The sequence below is a fragment of the Lampetra planeri genome, chromosome 2, assembly GCF_965212315.1.
Source record: "Lampetra planeri chromosome 2, kcLamPlan1.2.h2, whole genome shotgun sequence".
NCBI lineage: Eukaryota > Metazoa > Chordata > Hyperoartia > Petromyzontiformes > Petromyzontidae > Lampetra > Lampetra planeri.
The window spans coordinates 1626044-1641353 of NC_136108.1; the positions used below are offsets into that span (position 1 = coordinate 1626044).

The 15310-nt window shown below is 55.1% G+C and overlaps 1 protein-coding gene across 1 annotated transcript in view; it reads right to left on the reverse strand.

The window, feature by feature from the left end:
* Positions 1-11907, reverse strand: part of SRCIN1 (SRC kinase signaling inhibitor 1) — a 175243-nt gene extending 163336 nt beyond the window's left edge. The window contains exon 1 of the mRNA XM_078603857.1: positions 11575-11907. Within this exon, the coding sequence (XP_078459983.1) occupies positions 11575-11719 (145 nt within the window). The 5' untranslated portion in view covers positions 11720-11907. The remainder of the gene's footprint in view (positions 1-11574) is intronic.
* Positions 11908-15310: the final 3403 nt, after the last annotated feature.

Sequence of the window (15310 nt, forward strand, 5' to 3'; positions counted from 1 at the left end):
GGTGCAAATGACCCCCTTCCCCGCTGCTGAATTGACAATCCCTGCTCGTTGGTTTGATTCTGAAGACAGCAGCAACACGCGTGCCGACCTGGTTGACGATGTGTGCCAGCTTGCAACAGCGGTGATATTTTATTGTTTTGGGCGTTGGGAGACCAGACGGATGTGGAGGTTTCGAAACGGAATCAGTGGGCGGTGGTCGTCTTAGGTTGCCTACGTAAGCCGGCGGTGTTTTCATTATTATTATAATAACAAAAAAAATATTCATCTCTCAGTACATGTTCAGAAAGTGTATGAATTCGTTATTTAATTACTCGCCTCGCTGATAAAACCCGACCAACAGCGTGGGTCTTTGAAGACAAAACCACGGAAATCTCCTCCCGTCCTGCCTATAAAATCATTCGCGGGTGACGTCTCAAACGATCCCCCCCCCCCCTATTGACGAATCCGAAACGTGCCAGCGTGGTGAAGTATGGTCAAACAATTCTCGTGACCAGCAGTGGATTGAAAGGTGAGCTGTGAATGGCACGTCCTAATTTTACTGAATAAATCTCCAAAATAAACGTTGTCACTTTAAGTTCTTCCAGCAGTGAAATCTTTCCTCCTGGACCTACTTTACTATTCGTGTGTTGGTGAGTGAATGAGTGAGTGTGAGTGAATGAGTGAGAGTGTTAGTGAATGAGTGAGTGTGAGTGAATGAGTAGTGAGTGTGAGTGAATGAGTGACAGTGTGAGTGAATGAGTGTGAGTGAATGAGGCGTGAGTGTGAGATGAGTGAGAGTGTGAGTGAATGAGTGTGTGTGAGTGAATGAGGAGTGAGTGTGAGTGAATGAGTGACAGTGTGAGTGAATGAGTGTGAGTGAATGAGGCGTGAGTGTGAGTTGAGTGAGAGTGTGAGTGAATGAGTGAGTGTGAGTGAATGAGGAGTGAGTGTGAGTGAATGAGTGACAGTGTGAGTGAATGATTGTGAGTGTGAGTGAATGAGGCGTGAGTGTGAGATGAGTGAGAGTGTGAGTGAATGAGTGAGTGTGAGTGAATGAGGAGTGAGTGTGAGTGAATGAGTGAGTGTGAGTGAATGAGTGAGTGTGAGTGAATGAGGAGTGTGAGTGAATGAGTGAGTGTGAGTGAATGAGTGAGAGTGTGAGTGAATGAGTGAGTGTGAGTGAATGAGGAGTGTGAGTGAATGAGTGAGAGTGAGTGAATGAGTGAGAGTGTGAGTGAATGAGTGAGTGTGAGTGAATGAGGAGTGAGTGTGAGTGAATGAGGAGTGAGTGTGAGTGAATGAGTGAGTGTGAGTGAATGAGTGAGAGTGAATGAGGAGTGAGTGTGAGTGAATGAGTGAGAGTGTGAGTGAATGAGTGAGAGTGAATGAGGCGTGAGTGTGAGTTGAGTGAGAGTGTGAGTGAATGAGTGAGTGTGAGTGAATGAGGAGTGAGTGTGAGTGAATGAGTGACAGTGTGAGTGAATGAGTGTGAGTGAATGAGGCGTGAGTGTGAGTTGAGTGAGAGTGTGAGTGAATGAGTGAGTGTGAGTGAATGAGGAGTGAGTGTGAGTGAATGAGTGACAGTGTGAGTGAATGATTGTGAGTGTGAGTGAATGAGGCGTGAGTGTGAGATGAGTGAGAGTGTGAGTGAATGAGTGAGTGTGAGTGAATGAGGAGTGAGTGTGAGTGAATGAGTGAGTGTGAGTGAATGAGTGAGTGTGAGTGAATGAGGAGTGTGAGTGAATGAGTGAGTGTGAGTGAATGAGTGAGAGTGTGAGTGAATGAGTGAGTGTGAGTGAATGAGGAGTGTGAGTGAATGAGTGAGAGTGAGTGAATGAGTGAGAGTGTGAGTGAATGAGTGAGTGTGAGTGAATGAGGAGTGAGTGTGAGTGAATGAGGAGTGAGTGTGAGTGAATGAGTGAGTGTGAGTGAATGAGTGAGAGTGAATGAGGAGTGAGTGTGAGTGAATGAGTGAGAGTGTGAGTGAATGAGTGAGAGTGTGAGTGAATGAGTGAGTGTGAGTGAATGAGGAGTGTGAGTGAATGAGTGAGAGTGAGTGAATGAGTGAGTGTGAGTGAATGAGTGAGAGTGTGAGTGAATGAGTGAGAGTGTGAGTGAATGAGTGAGAGTGAGTGAATGAGGAGTGAGTGTGAGTGAATGAGTGAGAGTGTGAGTGAATGAGTGAGAGTGTGAGTGAATGAGTGAGAGTGTGAGTGAATGAGTGAGAGTGTGAGATGAGTGAGAGTGTGAGTGAATGAGTGAGAGTGTGAGTGAATGAGTGAGTGTGAGTGAATGAGTGAGAGTGTGAGTGAATGAGTGAGAGTGTGAGTGAATGAGTGAGAGTGTGAGTGAATGAGTGAGAGTGTGAGTGAATGAGGAGTGTGAGTGAATGAGTGAGAGTGTGAGTGAATAAAATCGGATTGGGAGGACGCACTGCAGGTGCCAGGGTGGAGAGATGTTAACCACCTCGCCTGCTATACAGGAATGTCGAGGGCTCGATCCCGACCCTGACGCCAGCGGTACATTTGCAGTGAATGTTGCCGATCGTCGCATGACCTTCCACTGTGGCCACATTCGTCCCACGCTCTCTCGCTGGAGTCACGGGCGCGACGCGTCAAGCAACTCCTGGCGTCGTCACGTGGAGGCCCGAGCTCAAAAACCACCACCACAGCTGCGCTCAGTTCCCCATCAAAACGCCACGGGAAATCGAGCGAGGGCGAGTGTGAGAGAGCGAGAGAGCGAGAGAGCGAGAGAGTGTGAGAGAGAGCGAGAGAGAGAGATGGCGAGAGCTTATGCACGGTGCGTGGGAATTGGTGAGGAATTTCACGCCGAGTGGCGGCACGGGCAGAGCGCGCGGCCTGGGATGGAGCACGTGGCACCGCGGTGATGGTGGATGGAGCACGTGGCACCGCGGTGATGGTGGATGGAGCACGTGGCACCGTGGTGATGGTGGATGGGGCACGTGGCACCGCGGTGATGGTGGATGGGGCACGTGGCACCGCGGTGATGGTGGATGGAGCACGAGGCACCGTGGTGATGGTGGATGGAGCACGTGGCACCGTGGTGATGGTGGATGAAGCACGTGGCACCGTGGTGATGGTGGATGAAGCACGTGGCACCGTGGTGATGGTGGATGGAGCACGTGGCACCGCGGTGATGGTGGATGGAGCACGAGGCACCGTGGTGATGGTGGATGGGGCACGTGGCACCGTGGTGATGGTGGATGGAGCACGTGGCACCGCGGTGATGGTGGATGAAGCACGTGGCACCGTGGTGATGGTGGATGGAGCACGTGGCACCGCGGTGATGGTGGATGGAGCACGAGGCACCGTGGTGATGGTGGATGGGGCACGTGGCACCGTGGTGATGGTGGATGGAGCACGTGGCACCGCGGTGATGGTGGATGAAGCACGTGGCACCGTGGTGATGGTGGATGGAGCACGAGGCACCGTGGTGATGGTGGATGGAGCACGTGGCACCGTGGTGATGGTGGATGGAGCACGTGGCACCGTGGTGATGGTGGATGAAGCACGTGGCACCGTGGTGATGGTGGATGGAGCACGAGGCACCGTGGTGATGGTGGATGGAGCACGTGGCACCGTGGTGATGGTGGATGGAGCACGTGGCACCGCGGTGATGGTGGATGAAGCACGTGGCACCGTGGTGATGGTGGATGGAGCACGAGGCACCGTGGTGATGGTGGATGGGGCACGTGGCACCGTGGTGATGGTGGATGGAGCACGAGGCACCGTGGTGATGGTGGATGGGGCACGTGGCACCGCGGTGATGGTGGATGAAGCACGTGGCACCGTGGTGATGGTGGATGGAGCACGTGGCACCGTGGTGATGGTGGATGGGGCACGTGGCACCGCGGTGATGGTGGATGGAGCACGTGGCACCGTGGTGATGGTGGATGGGGCACGTGGCACCGCGGTGATGGTGGATGGAGCACGTGGCACCGTGGTGATGGTGGATGGGGCACGTGGCACCGTGGTGATGGTGGATGGGGCACGTGGCACCGCGGTGATGGTGGATGGGGCACGTGGCACCGCGGTGATGGTGGATGGAGAGGGGGAGGGGCTAATAAAGTGCAGCGGTCGCCTTGACGCCAGGCTGAGGTGGCACCGTCGACGGATCTCGAGTTTCACTTTGCCGACCTTCGTGTGGCGTGTATGTGTGCGTTGCACGTCTGTGTGTGTGTGTGGCACGTCTGTGTGTGTGTTGCATGTCTAGGTGCTCGCTAACAGCACTTGCCCCTACAGTCTGTTAAGGCTAAATGGGGGGTCTTTATCTTTGTTGCACGTCTGTGTGTGTGTTGCACGTCTGTGTGTGTGTTGCTAATCCTCGAAAGATCTGGACAAAGTCCCATCGGTGAGCACCTCCGGCAGGCAAGGCAGCGTTGGCTGGGCCATGTAGTCCGCATGCCCAATCACCGCATGCCTAAACAGCTTTTGTTCGGCCGGATCGAGGGGGCTAAACAGGCGCGGCACGGGCTAGAGAAGAGATGGAGTGACGTGGTACAGTAGGATGTGGAGCTGAGTGGACTTGCCGATGACTGGTACCAGCGGTGTCAAGATCGGCCTCTGTAGAGGAGGCTCGTGAAGGACGCTACTGGGCAGTTGGAGGCAGTCGCCCTCCAACAACAACGGAGGGCAGAGGAGCGACGCTCACAACAACGAGCGAAGCGCTGGGTGGCTAAAGCACAGCAAGTTGGCACAGTAGGGGGCACAGGTGGTGCATCAGCCAGTCATCTCGGTTATCTCAGTCAGTCGACCCGTGGCACCTGGGTCTGCCCCATGACCTCCTGCCAGCGGGCGTTTGACACTTCACGTGGCCTCAAGGTGCACATGGCCTGGCACAAGCATCGTGGTGACGTCACCGCCACTTTGTGGCGAATGGCGGTTGTTGTTGTTGCTAATCGCAAGGCGAGTTATCCAGGGGGCGTTCTAACTGGGTCGCTCAATTGTCCTCCACTGCTATGCCCCTGCTGGAATCGCTTTATCCAAGCGATGATGATGATAATTATTTTACATCATATTTTTGTTAAATTATATTTGATTATGTTTATTATATATTTATGATAATTGCCAGAGTGACAATGCGGAGTCAATTGCCAATGTACCTGACGACTGCGATGATGATGGTGGTGAATTCTGGAGATGCATTTGTATGATGATGATGATTCTGATGATTAAATTCAGGATGCAACCAAGACAACAAGCAGGGCTCACTGTCAAAGCCCCCAATTAGCCTGCACTCTGGGCGGGGGGGGGGGTCTCTCATCACCCGCCCCCCGTGCCCCCGTAGCTTGCGACGCTTCTAAACCCGGATTCATCGCCAGGGGCAAACCCTACTCCCGTTTCCCCTCTGACCTATCACTGGTTCACGCCTCTCTCTCTCTCTCTGTCTCCCTCGACGAAATATTAAAACGAACAAATCCTCGCCGTTTCTGCTGCACGATCGCGATGCGCGGTCGCGTTCAGATGCCATCTCAATGCACATCGTACCGACGACGGTGATGGCGATTGTTACATTTGCATGGATCGTCAGGGATTGAGGTGGCTTTGGAAGGCATTCATCCAGCAGTGGATCGACCAAGCCTGACGATGACGATGATGATGGTGATTCAGTGGTGAAGTGCAGCGATTAGCGCGCTGTGCTACTAACCCAGCGAGCCAAGTTCGATTCCCACTCACAACCAATAGCAGTGACGAATATCTGAACCTGTCATGTGCCCCCCTAGATCGACTCAGCCTCAAATAACGAGTGCATTTGGTGCAATGCGGTAAACATCGCAACGAGGGATACAAAGGCGGCCGGGCGTGGTGCTGGCCATCCACCCCCTCCATGGGTGCTCGTTAACAGCACTTGCCCCACCAGTCTGTTAAGGCTATACGGGGGATCTTTGTCTTTGTGTGCACGTCGTCCACACGTGTGCATGCACGCAGCCTCCCCCCCCCCCGCACTCTCCCCGGGGTCTCTCTTCTGCCCGCCACTCGATTGGTTTATTCAAATAGAATAATCGGCTCTCGGTACGAGCTCCCGACACAAGCTCAGTGCAGCGCGACTGCAGATTACAGTAAATACCACAGGAAATGAATACGGGACCGCGGGTAGCCAAGTGCAATGTTCCATACGGCATTGCATGCACATCCAATACCCGAGGAAATCCCCCCCACCCCCCTCTCCCTTCCAGCCATCCCTGAGAGACTCAAGGAGCGAGGGGCGCGCGTCGCAGACGTGGTCGAGACGTCGTGGGCCGGTGTCGCACTCGGACCTGGGACCGCGGGTGTCGCAGCAGCGCTCCGTGTGCGATGATCCCCGTCACCGGCACGGCTCCGTGACGCTCGGGGAATCGTTTCAAGCAGCCGGAGCTGTCCGTGGTTGCGCTCCGGAAAATTTTACGGGGGGGGGGGGCTTACAAAACTTCGCACTCGGGAGACTCACGACGCATCAGCGAGACAAAGTCCACAGGCACTAGGGACTTGTTTAATATCATTAGAGCTCATCAGACTCTGCAGACGAGTATGCCAGGCTGACGTCGCCTGTGCGTGTGTTGTTGAATGCGTGTGTCGGTTGTTGAGTGTGTGTGTGTTGAGTGTGTGTTGATGTTGTTGTGTGTGTTGATGTTGTTGTGTGTGTTGATGTTGTTGTGTGTGTGTTGATGTTGTTGTGTGTGTTGATGTTGTTGTGTGTGTGTTGTTGAGCGTGTGTGTTGTTGAGTGTGTGTGTCGGTTGTTGAGTGTGTGTTGTTGTTGTTGAGTGTGTGTGGTGTTGAGTGTGTGTGGTGTCGAGTGTGTGGTGTCGAGTGTGTGGTGTTGAATGTGTGTTGATGTTGTTGTATGTGTGTGTTGATGTTGTGTGTGTTCATGTTGTTGTGTGTGTGTTGTTGTTGTGTGTGTGTTGTTGCTGTGTGTGGTTTGTTGTTGTGTGTGTGTTGTTGCTGTGTGTGTTGTTGTTGAGTGTGTGTAATGTTGTGTGTGTGTGTTGATGTTGTGTGTGTGTGTTGATGTTGTTTGTGTGATGTTGTATGTGTGTGTTGATGTTTTTGTGTGTGTTTTCATGTTGTGTGTGTTGATGTGTTTGTGTGTGTTTTGATGTTGTGTGTGTGTTGTTGTTGAGTGTGTGTGTTGATGTTGTTGTGTGTTGTTGTGTGATGTTGTTGTGTGTTTTTGTGTGATGTTTTTGTGTGTGTTGTTGTTGTTGTTGTTGTGTGTGTGTGTTGTTGAGCGTGTGTATGTTGTTGTGTGTGTGTGTTGATGTTGCTGTGTGTGTGTGTTGATGTTGTTGTGTGTGTGTGTTGTTGTTGAGTGTGTGGGGAGCGGTCGTGTACCGTCTCGCCCCGATTCGCCGCGCACATCCCCCCAGCGTGCTCCGTTTCAGCCGGGACAGCCTGGAACGATGTTCCAGGAATTGTTTGGGCACGCCACATCCCATCCCACCTGGCAGTGACCCTTAACCTGTCCCGTGGCTGGACCACCCAGCGGGTATGCATCGACTCGCGCCCGTCACGAGGAATTGCCACCAGCGGCCCGGGGGCTGTAGCACGGGGAATGCGCACTGCCTGCAATGACCACTTGAGCAGGACATCGCTTCGACTCCACGGGGCGACAACGCTTGGAACTTTCCTCCGCAAAATGGTACTCATTTTATCGACCCACACCCCTGGCCCCGGAAGGATGAAGGGCGTGAGTCAACGGCCAGCAGCCGATATTTAGGACTCGGCACCTTCCGAGAGCGCGAGCCGCTCGCTCGCTCTGCCCCTGAAGCCACCCGGGCGGACGCGCACTGCCCATGGCTTGGTGATCGTGACGGTGATCGTGACGGTGCTCACGGCGTCACGCACTTCGGTGCGACAGCCACAGAAGGTTCGCGAGTTTGAATTCGGCACGCACGCGCCCGTGAGCGTCCATGGCGCAGGCTTTGCACAACCGCTGCCTTTATTAGGCACACACACACACAGGCAACAGACGGCGCGTCTACCTAAGCCAGCACACCTGTGTTGGAGGGGCAGATAAGGACGGGGGGAAGGGGGTGCTCAGGATTTGTCACCAGGCGTGCTCGTGACCTGCTGTCTTCTCGCGTGCGTGTCAATGTGTACGCAAGACCGCTGCGCATGCGTCAGCCTTTTATGAGCGCTCGCTAACGGCACTTGCGCCCCGACGGCGTGCAGAGGACTGTATCTCGGGTGACCTTTGTCTCTTTGTCAATTCGAGTGGCTCCGCCTGGGTCGGCTCAGCCTTCGGCGGGGGGCGGCGTCAGAGCATCAGCGGCGGCGCGTTCGACGCCTGTTGCAGAGGTTCACGGTTCGATCTCCGCGGCCGTCCGGGTTATTACTGCGGGGGTGTGGTACCGAACCGTGACGAGACCACGCGTCCTTTGCTTGACATGCGCACGTTAAAGATCCCGTGATGTCGTTGGCAAGAGTTAGGCCATTGTGTGCCGGAGGGAGGGTCCAACATTTTTTTGTCGAATGTGAAACATTACCCGCACACGGCTCGTTTGGAATCTCACGCGGCAACCAACACGTGGCAGGACCCTCCTGAAAGAGAGTCATGAGACTCGACGAGGCTTCTCCCTGGGTGAACAAGCGTTGTTGTTGTTGTTGTTAGTACGGTTGAGATGATGAGGGCCTGGTGCGGTGTATAAACATCGGCACTGGGGAGACAAAGACGGCCGGGCGTGATGCTGCTGGCCCCAGCACCCCTCTGTGTGCACCGTGCCGGCCCTCCTCGGTGCGTCTCACTGACGCCACATTCCTCCAACGGTCGGAAACGGGGCAGCTTTGTCATCATCATCATCATGACCAACACCACCACCAAATGTGATTTGTTTAATATAATAATCCCACGTGTCCCGACTTCTTGGGCCACCATGTGTATTGCTAACTGCATGTGGGCATGCGTTATGAAACCGGCGACCTGAATTCAATCCCAGGCCACGAGTATTGAATTGATCCTGACCCCCCACCCCCTTCTTCACCAACCCGCACAGACCAGCGTGGGGACGCGTGGCTTAACAACCCCACAATGGCAACATTTCCCCGTGTAGCCAGCGGACACATTGTTGGGGCAAGTGCTGTTAGCGAGTAGCACCTATGAAGGCCGGCACGCACACGAGGGGGTGGGTGGCCAGCACCACGCCCGGTCCCCTTTGTCTCCCCAGTGGCGATGTTTGCACACTGCACCAGGTCCTCATTTGAGGCTGAGTCGACCTAGAAGAGGCCCCGGACCGATTCAGATAATCGTCACCAGTGTCGTCAGCTTCGTAGCGCAGCGCGCTAACCGCTGCACATACAATCACACACAAACCACCTATGCATACCTACACACGCCTATACGTACCAATACATACATTGACAGCTGTACACACCCACCTGTATACACAGGTACCTATGTACACACACACACACACGTGACTCCCATTGTACACGACCCTCTCTGCCCCATGCTTGCGAGGGAGGCGTGGATACGCGCCGAGTGGCTTTGTCTACTCGCCGCAGGTGGCGATGCTGCTGTACTCCGCGTACCTGTACAGCTGCACCAAGCTGTCTGCAGCTCTACCAAGGTGCAGCTGCATCCTGTATGCAGATCGCTGTGCGTAGCTCTGGCAGTCGTGTGCCTATTGGCAGCAGCTGTACCACACTGCACCGTGCTGTGGCGGTCTCGAACAGACTCATGTCACTCTGCAGCCGTGACCATAACGTGGCTTGGATGTGCGTGGCGCTGCTGCATTTTTTAGATTCCCGCTCACACGACCGGCGTCCGTGGCTCCCCTAGGTCGACTCAGCCGTAACTGAGTACAGCACCCGCTGCTGTGTGTAAACATCAGCACTGGGGGTTCCGGCCACGCCACCCCCTCGCGTGCCGTTGCGGGATTAATAGGATTAGGTGCTCGCTGACAGCACTCGCCCAAGAGTATGCAAAAGGCTATACGGGGGGGACTTTGTCTTTTGTATTGTGGTGCAGCTGTAGCTTGCTGTGGATGGAGCGTGACACGGTGGACTGTGTCTGTGTCATGCTGTCGCCAGGTGTAGTTGCTATATCAACGTACGTGGCTGTAGTGGTGCTGATGGTGTGCGGGCAGCTGTAGCAGCTGTAGCAGCTGTAGCTGCTGTAGCTGCTGTAGCTGCTGTAGCTGCTGTAGCTGCTGTAGCTGCTGTAGCTGCTGTAGCTGCTGTAGTTGCCTGCGTTTGAATCGATAGCGTCCGTCTGGCGACGTTAGCCAGCAACGCCGTAGCTGCTGTATCTCAGCCCCCGCGTGCTGTGTCTCCGCAATGCTGTATATCCCGAGTGTCTGTGTCGGTACCTGTGGCTGCTCAGCGTTTCTGCATCTCGGTATCTGCACGCGCTATTGCTGTATCGATGCTGTCGGTAGCTGTATGTCATGTATCCATGATGTGTGTAGCTGTAGGTGATGTAGCTATTGCTGTACCCATGCTGTGTGTAGCTATAGGTGATGTAGCTATTGCTGTACCCATGCTGTGTGTAGCTATAGGTGATGTAGCTATTGCTGTACCCATGCTGTGTTTAGCTGTAGGTGATGTAGCTATTGCTGTACCCATGCTGTGTGTAGCTATAGGTGATGTAGCTATTGCTGTACCCATGCTGTGTGTAGCTATAGGTGATGTCGCTATTGCTGTACCCATGCTGTGTGTAGCTGTAGGTGATGTAGCTATTGCTGTACCCATGCTGTGTGTAGCTATAGGTGATGTAGCTATTGCTGTACCCATGCTGTGTGTAGCTATAGGTGATGTCGCTATTGCTGTACCCATGCTGTGTGTAGCTGTAGGTGATGTCGCTATTGCTGTACCCATGCTGTGTGTAGCTATAGGTGATGTAGCTATTGCTGTACCCATGCTGTGTTTAGCTGTAGGTGATGTAGCTATTGCTGTACCGATGCTGTGTGTAGCTATAGGTGATGTAGCTATTGCTGTACCCATGCTGTGTGTAGCTGTAGGTGATGTAGCTATTGATGTACCCATGCTGTGTGTAGCTGTAGGTGATGTCGCTATTGCTGTACCCATGCTGTGTTTAGCTGTAGGTGATTTCGCTATTTCTGTACCCATGCTGTGTGGAGCTGCAGGTGATGTTACCGTGTAGGTGATGTAGCTATTGCTGTACCCATGCTGTGTGGAGCTGTAGGTGATGTTACTGTGTTGGTGATGTCGCTATTGCTGTACCCATGCGGTGTGTAGCTATACACGATGTTGTTGCAGCCATGCTGCGTGTAGCTGTAGGTGATGTTGCCGTATTCTCTATCTCGCTAGACGTAATGCTGCTGCCTCCATGCTGTGTGTAGCTATCGTTGGTGATGTCGCGGTGTCCATGGTGGAGCTGTCGCTGCTATTCACCATGCCCGGCTGTTGCTGCAGGTGCGAACCCACCCCGAGCCACCACCACCAGCACCGCCAGCCAGCGGCACGATGCTCACGCAGTGCTGCCCCTGTGGATGCCGTCAGCACCCACCCAGCCAGCCAGCCGACCTCCCTCCCCACACCCTTCATCCGTGCTGTAACCATAGCCACCGTCACGCTCTCTCCGCCGCTCGACTCACGACGCCGTCACCATCGGAGAGCCCGAGGGCTTCACTCACCCGACGCAGCAGCCGCCGATGCTGCCGACGATGACGCCGCCGCCGCCGCCGCTGCTGCTGCTGCTCCTGACGATGTTCGATCTCCCGCGCGGCTCTGAGCCTGCCTGCCCCCGGAGGGCAGCCCCGAGTGGCGAGCCACCGACATGGCCTCCTTGGCTCCCGGCTCGCTGCGGCTCACGGGAGCGAGAGGAGAAATTCACTCCCCGAGTTTGTTTTTGGTGGCGGCGGCGGCGGCAGCGGCCGTGGCGAGCGCGGGCGGAGATCGTCGGGATTCAGAACGCGTCCCTCTCTCCTCCTCCTCCTTGCTGCCTGCCTCTCCCCGACCTTGCCTCTCTCTCTCTGATACTCTCCCCCTCTCTCCCTCCCCCCTCTCTCCCTCCCCCCTCTCTCCCTCCCCCCTCTCTCCCTCCCCCCTCTCTCCCTCCCCCCTCTCTCCCTCCCCCCTCTCTCCCTCCCCCCTCTCTCCCTCCCCCCTCTCTCCCTCCCCCCTCTCTCCCTCCCCCCTCTCTCCCTCCTCTCTCTCCCTCCCCTCTCTCTGATACTCTCTCTCACCCCTTCCCTACGGCCCTTTCACCCCCCTCTCCCCTACCACTGTGTGCTTACCTCTCTCTCTTTATTTTTTTTACGATCAGAGGAAACAAGAAGATGGTCGGTGTAGTCGGCACTTTGCTTCGTTCATCATTTCGGTTTTTTTGTTTTGTTTTTCCAATGCCTTGTTTTATGTGCCCCCCCCCCCCCTGTTTAAATGAAAGATTTCACGAAATATTTCACGCTCTGCTCTCCTCCTTTTTACCCCTTCCCCCTCTCTCTACCCCCTCTCTACCCCCCCCCCCCCTCTCTCTCTACCCCCCCTCTCTCTCTCCCCCCCCCTCTCTCTACCCCCTCTCTTCCTACTCGATGTCTATGTTCCCCCTGTTTTCTATGTACATATTTTTTTTTAACTACGACAAGTGCTGCATCTGCACCCAGCCCTCCTCGCAAGTCCTACGGCCTCCGACGGTAGCTCATATCTGCCACCGAGCACACGGCCTCCTCCAGCGCCCACTGCTCCTTGAAGGCCGGCACGGCGTGGGTCAGCCGCGCCACATGGCGGAACTCCAGCCCACACCCTGGCACCGACCTCTCCTACCACTATGTGCCGACCTATCTCTCGCTCACGCCCTCTCTATACAATTCTATCCTCACCTCTGTCTCTCAACCATTCTCTCGAAATCACCCCTACAACCGCTCTCTCTCTCTACCTCCCGTGACCACTCTTTCTCAGCGTCTCTTAACCTCTCCCCTGCCTATCTAGCACCCACTCACTCTCTCCGTATCTCTCTGCATCATCCTCGCTCTCTCAACCACTCTCTTCAATTCACTCAGCCCACCGCCACCCTCTCTGTCGTTCTGTCGCTTGCTCCCCCTCTCTCTCCGCTCTCCCTCTCTCTCCGCTGTCTCCCTCCAGCCCCCTCTCTCGCTCTCCGTCGCTCTCCCCTCTCCCTCCCCTCTCAAATCCGCAGTCCGGAATCAATAAACAATCCCCTTCTCCTCCCGCCAGGACGGCCGCTGATATCCGTGAGATGCGTCTCGAACGGCTGGAGCGGTGGTGGTGGTGGTGGTGATAATCGGACCCACCAACCAATATCCTCCTATTCGAGAGGGTCTTGCTGCTGCTGCTACCTCGCATAGGGTGACATGTCTGGCCAGTTACCTTCATATTATATTAAAGAGAACCTTCCGATTAGCACGGTTGGCTACGTACGGTGCAAACGAAGTTCAACACGCATAACATTAATCGGTGCTTTGAGTACGACGAGCTGTGCACCAATCCGTACTGACCATCGTGGTGAAGTATGGTCAAACCCCCCCCTCCCCCCCATCTCAACCTCAACCGTGGCCGTATGTAGGCCTTCATCCAGCAGTGGATTTGTCAAAGGGCTGTGATTTATTACGATTGTTAACGTAATCGTGTGTGATCCGTCGGAGGTGGTAGCGGCTTGGCGATGCGTTCACCCAGCAGTGGACTGACCACGGCCAATGATGATGATGATGTTTTATTTTTCCTCCATGAGTGCGAGCAATAGTATTTCTGTGAACCGGTTTCCAAACCCGCGGTGGTCCGTTTGTAACATTCTCATCAAATATCGCAGAGCAGCATAAGCCCCCCCCCCCCTTTCTCGCTATTAGCATCACTGCTGCTGTTGTTGTTATCTGCAATTGCTCATCCGTTTTGGCACATCCCGTTAGAGGTGGTGGGCTGGGGTTGTGGATGGATGGGTAGGGGAGGAGGGGGGAGGGGGATGGGAGGAGGAGGGGGAAGGGAGGAGGAGGGGGGAGGAGGGTGAGCGACGCTACAGGCGGCCGTCAATGCCCAGGGAATTATCGAACTCGACTGCTGGAATGAAGGACCGTTGTCCGAAACGTCGCCTATGATATATAATCTTCAGTTTGCGAAATGCGCTAATGAGGAATGCGTCCTTGCTATTTGTGTTTGCGCGCACCACTGCCAACGCTGTATTAAAATAAAATAACCCCGTTGATCAATCGCACGGGGGGAGCGTTAAGTGGTGAGAAGGGAGGGAGGGAGGTCGTGGGAGAGGGGGTGGGGGGGAGGGAGAAGTGGGGGCGGGGGGGGAGGGAGAAGTGTGGGCGGGTGGGTGGGGAGGGGAGCAAAGGGGGGAGGGGTGGTGCTCAGCAACCCGCCCACTCTCTACCGTAATCACCCGACACGCAGCGACCGCGGCTGTCAGCCACGCGCACTGTGGAGGGGATGGGGGGGGATGGGGGGCATGGGGGGGGGGGGCCTCAACGCGAACGCGCCGAGTCGGGCCGCGCGCATCGGGGCCCTGACGCGTCGCGCGTCGCCGCGTGTCGACGCCTATTCAATGATGACCCAATGATGGCACAATGATCACCGCCTCCTCTTCCCACTATCACCACCATCATGATCAGTTCAACACGCAGTCAAGCAGCAGGCTTTCGCGACCAATATAATCCATAATCGAGGGGGAAGTGATTTTTGTTTGGTTTATATCGCGTAAATATAAGGGTTGTCGCGTAAGCAAAACGTGCGAATTCGTTACGAGGACGGCACAGCGGCGTGTTGGAGAGTAAACCCGCAACATTTACAATTCATCAGGCGACAGCCAGATTTGTGGAGAAATCCTCCTCCTGTTTCACCATCATCACCACCACGACCACCAAGAGCCCGCCATTCGCCACTCAGTGACGGTGACGTCATCACCGCAGCGCTTGTGCCAGGCTAGGTGCACGTCGCGGTCATCACGTGGAGGGTCGAAGTCTCGCTGGGAGCAGGTCAAGGAGACAGGCACAGGTGTTATTAAAACAATAACCGAGCAGACAATGTTATAATCCTCTCACCACCAAGGTGCTGGAGATGAACCGAGATGACGTGTGTGAGTTGCACCACCGGCAGTGCTCCCCTCTGTGCGACTTGCTGCGTTTTAACCGCCCGACGCTCTGCTCGATGTTGTGAGCGTCGCCTCCTCCACCCCCTGTCGTTGTTCTGTAGGGCGGCTGCGGCGTGAAGTGATCGCGCTCTGTCGCCTTACCCCATTCGTGTGCTTCGCAGAAGGGCCATCGCCCGAAACGTCGCCTATTGTACATTTGTGTTATTCACGAATGCGTTGAGGTTTGTGTTCATCGCTCTTGTGCACCGATGCTGACGCAGCGTCACCGAATGACGTGCCTCACCCTGGAGAGACAAAGGCGGCCCGGGCGTGATGTCGGCCCC